The sequence below is a fragment of the Microtus ochrogaster genome, unplaced genomic scaffold (genome assembly GCF_000317375.1).
Source record: "Microtus ochrogaster isolate Prairie Vole_2 unplaced genomic scaffold, MicOch1.0 UNK3, whole genome shotgun sequence".
Lineage (NCBI taxonomy): Eukaryota > Metazoa > Chordata > Mammalia > Rodentia > Cricetidae > Microtus > Microtus ochrogaster.
In genome coordinates, this window is record NW_004949101.1 from 4,093,445 (window position 1) to 4,099,640 (window position 6,196).

At 41.8% G+C, this 6,196-nt stretch overlaps 1 protein-coding gene across 2 annotated transcripts in view; it reads right to left on the reverse strand.

The window, feature by feature from the left end:
• The window catches only part of Sec23b (Sec23 homolog B, coat complex II component), a 36,396-nt gene that overhangs the window by 8,845 nt on the left and 21,355 nt on the right, over window positions 1–6,196 (reverse strand). For both annotated transcript variants that reach the window (XM_005365502.2, XM_026788501.1), the window contains 4 exons: window positions 4,276–4,429; window positions 3,919–3,996; window positions 926–1,087; window positions 26–112 (listed from right to left, as the gene is read on the reverse strand). In XM_005365502.2, the coding sequence (XP_005365559.1) occupies window positions 26–112; window positions 926–1,087; window positions 3,919–3,996; window positions 4,276–4,429 (481 nt within the window). The remainder of the gene's footprint in view (window positions 1–25; window positions 113–925; window positions 1,088–3,918; window positions 3,997–4,275; window positions 4,430–6,196) is intronic.

Here is a 6,196-nt window from a genome sequence, read left to right on the forward strand (position 1 = left end):
AAAGAAACTGATGATATCATCTTACCTCACCAAGATAAATGACAATTTGGAAGAAAGTATCCATCAGCAGAATTCGGTCAGCGAGAATGCTGCTGCTGTCCAGGAGCACAGGCTATGGAAGAGGACAGGTGACATTGGTCCTCCCTCTCTACACAACAGCCACTCCAGCCCCCCATGCACGGCAAGTCCACAAAAAGCAAGGAAGTGGGGCCTGCTAGAACCAGAGCCATCTGTCACTGTGTCAGCGATTTGCTCCGCAATCATCTTTCACTTCTTCCTTTTTATTGTTTCTCTTTACTCTTGCACGCATCTCAGGACAGTTTTAATTTTTCTCATATATTGCTCAGTTAGGTTTTAAGGCTATTGCATTTCTCCAGCCTCTTTTCCACAAAAAAGTAAAAAAGTTTCTACTTTGATTTTTACATTTTTATGTTTTACTATGTTATATAAATTATGTGACTATTTCTTAGAATATTTAACTGGTTTCCTTCTACTGAGTACTTGGATTGCCATCTGTTTCCTTTTTTTTCAGTGCCAGAACCAGGTCCTCATGTATTCAGGGCAAGCTCTCCACCAGCCCAAATTCTCTGTAGTAGTTCGTTTTCTTGTTTCTTTGCATAAAACCTTCTTTGCATTCATACTCATATTTCTTTTAGACACTTCACAAGGCATGGACGTACAGGACAAAGTATGTGAACACTGTGGCTTTCCTCACCTTATGCCTGCTTTCCACACACCAAAAACAGCTTTAGGATGTCGTCTGACTTTTCCTGTTTTTTAATACTCAGAAACAATATAAAGCACTATAAACTCAAGGTTTTGTTTACAGTTCTGCTCTAAGACTCTATTTGGTAAAGAAAAACAACCAAAATCACTCATGCTGAAGTCAGGCCACTCTGAGACACGCACGGATGCCCAGCCTCACCTCCGGGGGTCCATGGAAGGAGTAGGAATAGAGAATGGGCTGGATCATGATGAGGGACTGGGTCAGATCCTGCCTGGCAAAGTGGTGTCTGTAATAGGACGACTCGTCGGGGCTGTTGTTGAACACTTGAAGAAATGGAGATCTTCTCAGGTGGAACATGAACTGCATGCACAAAAGAAAAAGACAAAAGGATACATCTGTGATGCTGGACACGCAGAGCCCATCTACTCTGGATTCTAAATCACGAAACCTAGACTCACAGACATAAGAAGGGCGGCAGCAGAGCTGGGGACAAGGAAAGGGGTAGACAGTTTTACAGGTATTCCATTCCAAGTGGGCTTTGCTTGTTTTATGACATGATCTTTTGTGTCTGGCCTGACATACTCCTGCCTCAGTCCTCCAAGTGCTGAAATTACAAGCATGTGTCACCACATTTGGCTCAGCAAGACAATAAAAAAAAAATTATAGAGCTCCGGTACACAAGAATGTGAATGTGGGGGCTGATGGCTCAGCAGTTAAGAGCACTGGCTGCCCTTCCAAAGGACCAGGGTTCAATTCTAAGCACCCATACAGCAGCTCACAACTGTCTATAACTCCAGTTGCAGGGGATCAGACACCATCACACAGATATACACACAGATATACATGCACACAAAATAAAATAAATAAATCATTTAAAAAAGTGAATAATTTTAATATCACATAATTACACATTTCAAAGAGGTTAAGATGATAAACTTGAGGCTAGAGCGCTGCTGCTCCTGCAGAAGATCCGAGTTCAGCTCCCAGCATCCAAGTCACATGGCTCTCAACTACCCATAATTCCAGCTCTAACTTCCCTCTCTGAAGGCACTGCACTCTTGTGCACATGACCACACATATCCCTTAAATCTTTTTCTAAACGGTTAAGTATTTGCTGGGCGGTGGTGAGCACACCTTTAACCCCAGCACTAGTGAGACAAAGGCAGGCAGATCTCTGAGTTCAAGGCCAGCCTGGTCTACAGAGTGAGTTCCAGGACAGCGAGAGCTACATGGAGAAACCCTGTCTCAAAAAACCAGAAAAAAAAACAGGTAAGTTTTTGCCTGCATGTGTTACATATAAGCATACATGTGGCCAAACAATTATGTATATGTACCTGTGTGTATATAAACATGTGGAAACCCCAAGCAGATGTCCTGTGTCTTACTCTCCACTTGTACATATTGTACTTACTATTCTCTCATTTGAACCCAGAACTTGCCAATAGGCTACTCTAATTAGCCAGCTTTCCCTGGAGACCCCATCTCTAACTCCTGAAAACTAGGTTATAAATAGCCACCACACCTACCCAGCTTTTGCTTGGGTACTAGGGATCTCCTTATGCCCAAGAAGATAAGATAAATTTTGTCTTTTTTTTTTTTAACACAATTTTAAAAATGTCTTATAATTGTTGCTTTTAAGTGTCACTTTTAGGTATTTTTGTTTTGTTGTTTTGTTTTTTAAAAATAAGGATCATGTAGCCTGGGCTAACTGTGAACTCCTAATCCCCCTGCCTCCACTTCTCAAGTGCTAGGATTATAGATGTATGCCATTATGGCAAGGTAAGATTTTTTTTATGTTAGTGACTTTTTTAGTGTTTGTTTGTTTTTTATTTTATTTTACATGGATGGGGTTTTGGCTTCATATCTTTGTACTATGGGCATGCTGTCCTCAAGAAGGCAAGAAGGAGGAGTCAGATCTCCTGGAATTGAAGTTACAAAGAGCTGTTAGTTGTCATATAGGTGCTGAGAATTGAACTTGTATCCTCCTGGAAGAGCAATCAGCAGTCTTAACTGCTCAGCCATCTCTTCAACCCCTTAAAGATTTATTTTACTTTTAATTATGGGGGCGGAGACATGTGCATCTGAGTATAGGTGTCCGGAGTCCAGAAATGTCAGGTCTCCTGGAGCTGGAGTTATCTGTAGTTGTGAGCCACCAGATGTAGGTGCTGAGAACAGAACTCAGACCTCTGAAAAGAACAGTGCACACTCCTAACAACTGGGCCACCTCTCTAGCCTTCCAGATGAGATTTTTAAACTTTATTTTTATTTTATATATGCATTCTGTGTGTTTGTATGTCACATGTGGGTGCCCAAGAATGCCACCCAAGGAGGGTGTGGGGTCCTTGGAGCTAGAGCCACAAGCAGTTGTGAGCCACCTGATGTAGGTACTGGGAACCCAACTTAGGTCTCCTAAAGGCAGCAACCACTCTTAGGTCTGAGCCATTTGTCCAGCCCCCAGCTAAAATTCTTTTGTTTGCTTTGTTTTTCAAAGAACTCCCCCATGAAGGAGCACAGTGTGGTAACACCAGCTGAGAAGGCTTTTATGATTTCATCTACGGAGCATTCTAAGGTAGGAGGACTCTTACACTGTGCTCAACCCTCAAAGTCTCAAAAGTGCTTTCCCTCCTGGGCTTAGTTTCTTTGGGAACAGATTTTCTTTCTCTTGAGTAAGTCCCTGGAGAGTGCAGGGCCTCTGCAATCCAGGGACTCTGGAGGGTAGACTCTGGTGGGATCCATTGGGTCCAGGTGGTAGGCACAACCCAAGAAGCTTCAGATCTGTCTGCTTTTCACACTGGCTTTTGAAGGAGAGTCCTCTGAAGGTAAGGATTTCACAGCTTTAAAGAGATTTCAGTCACTGCTTCAGGCGACTTCTTCCTTCTAAATCTGATGAAACACAGACCCACAGAGCTTTCCAACCTCATCTAAGACAGCAGCAGGGCCCGTGCTGGCACTGTACCCTGACTGGCCAGCCCACTGCTCTTTCACACCATTACCCACCATATCCTGCTCAGACACAGCACCTGAAAGCCCTAGGAGCCAGCTACTGGCCGCTAACATGTACAAAGCACTATCCAAGCGCTGTACACTTGCTGGCTTCAACAGAGGTCCAAAGAGGTGGGATAGCCTGTTATTATAGAAAAAGTTCTAACAATGCATTCTTGTATAGTTATCTTTAAAACCATAGCTCTTACCTGAGGATACAGAGAAAAGGAGTCTGACAATCTGAAAGACGCAGGGTCTTCTTTGTTATACTGCCCAAACTTCTGACACTGTTGAAAGAAAACAGGGAAAAAAGAGTGGTTAGTGTTACCTAGAAAAGTCCTTCAGTTCTAAGGGGATCCAACACCTTCTTACCTCCACAGCCACAGGTTCCTATACACACCTGGTGCACATACACATACTTTGCCATGTATGTGCACAGGCAACGCAGCACACACAAAAACACATACACAAATAAATAAATGAATAAATCAATGGTTTTAAAAATTAAAAAACAATAGGCTTATGTGGGAAGAGACACAAACTCAATGCCATTGTTCCCAATTTACCAGTCGGATGAGTTGCCGATCCAGCCACCGGAGCACATCAGGTCCCTCCTCTGACTCTGCCCGGAACACTCCAAGCCGTGCCATCAAGACCGCTGCAGCCTCCTGGTCAAACGCTGCTTCTATGTGCCTCAGCTGACTCTGAGCATCTGCCCAACTGACAATTGCAGAGTTAGTGCCGCACTTCTGATCAGGGGCTACCAGAGACTAGATCTCTGCTCAGATCCTGTTCTTCTGTCCAAGACAATGTGGCTCTACATTTTCATTAAGGAAGTTTCACAATCATTTAAGTCACCCGCAGGTGCTGTCTGAAGTCTAGAAGCACAGAAGAAAAACTTCCCAAAATCCACCAGACACAACAGTAGACACCCAAAAAGTTAAGTCTAAACCCAATGCTCCTTCCTCTAAGCTAATCCTTACAAAAATCTAAGGATTTACAACTTTACAAAATGACTTCTTGGTATCACCTTGGAAAAATGAATTAAGATATTTAAGAATTTTTCAGGTGACTAAAGATAAAAAGAGCTAAAGGGACACCAGGAATAGAAAAGCACAAATCCAAAATACATAAATACTCTCTGCAAATCCATGAAAACAAGGAATAAGTTTACACATCTGGGCATGGAAGAAATTGCATGTAAACTCAGCACTTGGGAAGCGGAGGCAGAAAGATGAGGAGTTCCAGATCATACTCAATGAATTCAAGGTCAGCCAAACTACATGATACTGGATATAAAAGAAAGGCAAAGAGAGAGAGAGAGAGAGAGGAAAATACAAATGAAAATGAGATATTACTGTTTACATTTAAATATTTATATCTACTATTAATGAGGTAATGGTGTACTCTCCTTGCCCATACTGAAGAGAAAACAAAGCCTCTGAGAATCTAAAGTTTGCAGTTTCTAAAATTTCAACTATAAAACGGCTGACAAGAAGTACACTTGGGGCTGAGGCTGCAGCTCAGTGGTAAAGTGAGAGAGCATGAGAGAGAGGCCCTGGGTTCAATCCCCAGTCATGTGGAGAATAACATCACTCCAAAAAAATTTTAAAAGGAGAAGAAAAAAAAAATACTAGCATGTGTGAATTCATTCCTAAAAAGAAAATATAAAAGCAGCACTGCTGGAGTAGCACGTGAGGTCCCTTTAACAAAGGCAGCATCTCAAGCAAACTATGCAATAGTGTGTGACCATTAACACAAAAGAGATGCGAGCCAGAGAGAAACACACACAGAGAGATAGATATAAGTGTGAACACATAGGAAATAAGCTGCTCTACATATATGGTGTACAGCAGCACAGCAATGGGGATGTGCGGTTAAATTTACATAGACTTAATTCTGGAAACGGGTAAGTAAAGACACCCATAAGTAAACAGTTATTTTTCAGTATTGACTGGGACTCATTGTAGGACCCACCCTCTCAGATATCATAATTCCTGGATGCTCAAGGCACTGATAGAAAATGATATAGTACACCTAAGCATGGTGGTGCATGTCTGTAACCCCAGCCCTCAGGAGGCAGACATCGGATCTTTGTGATTTCATGGCAAATCTGGTCTACATAGTAAGTTCTAGGTCATTTAAGGCTACATAGTGAGATCCTATCTCTAAATAAATAAATAAAACAAAGAAACATAAATAAAATGGCTTGGTATTTGTGAAAATCTAAACACATTCTCCTACATACACTCCTTCATCTCTACATTACCACCGAGAACATAAATACTATACAAACAGCTGTTATACTATATTGCTTATGGAATAATAATTTTTTAAATGTCTGTACATTTTCAATACAGATGTAATGTTAAAAATAATTTACATCGGGCTGGAGAGATGGCTCAGTGGTTAAGAGTATTGCCTGCTCTTCCAAAGAACCTGAGTTCAATTCCCGGCAACCACATGGTGGCTCACAACCATCTGTAA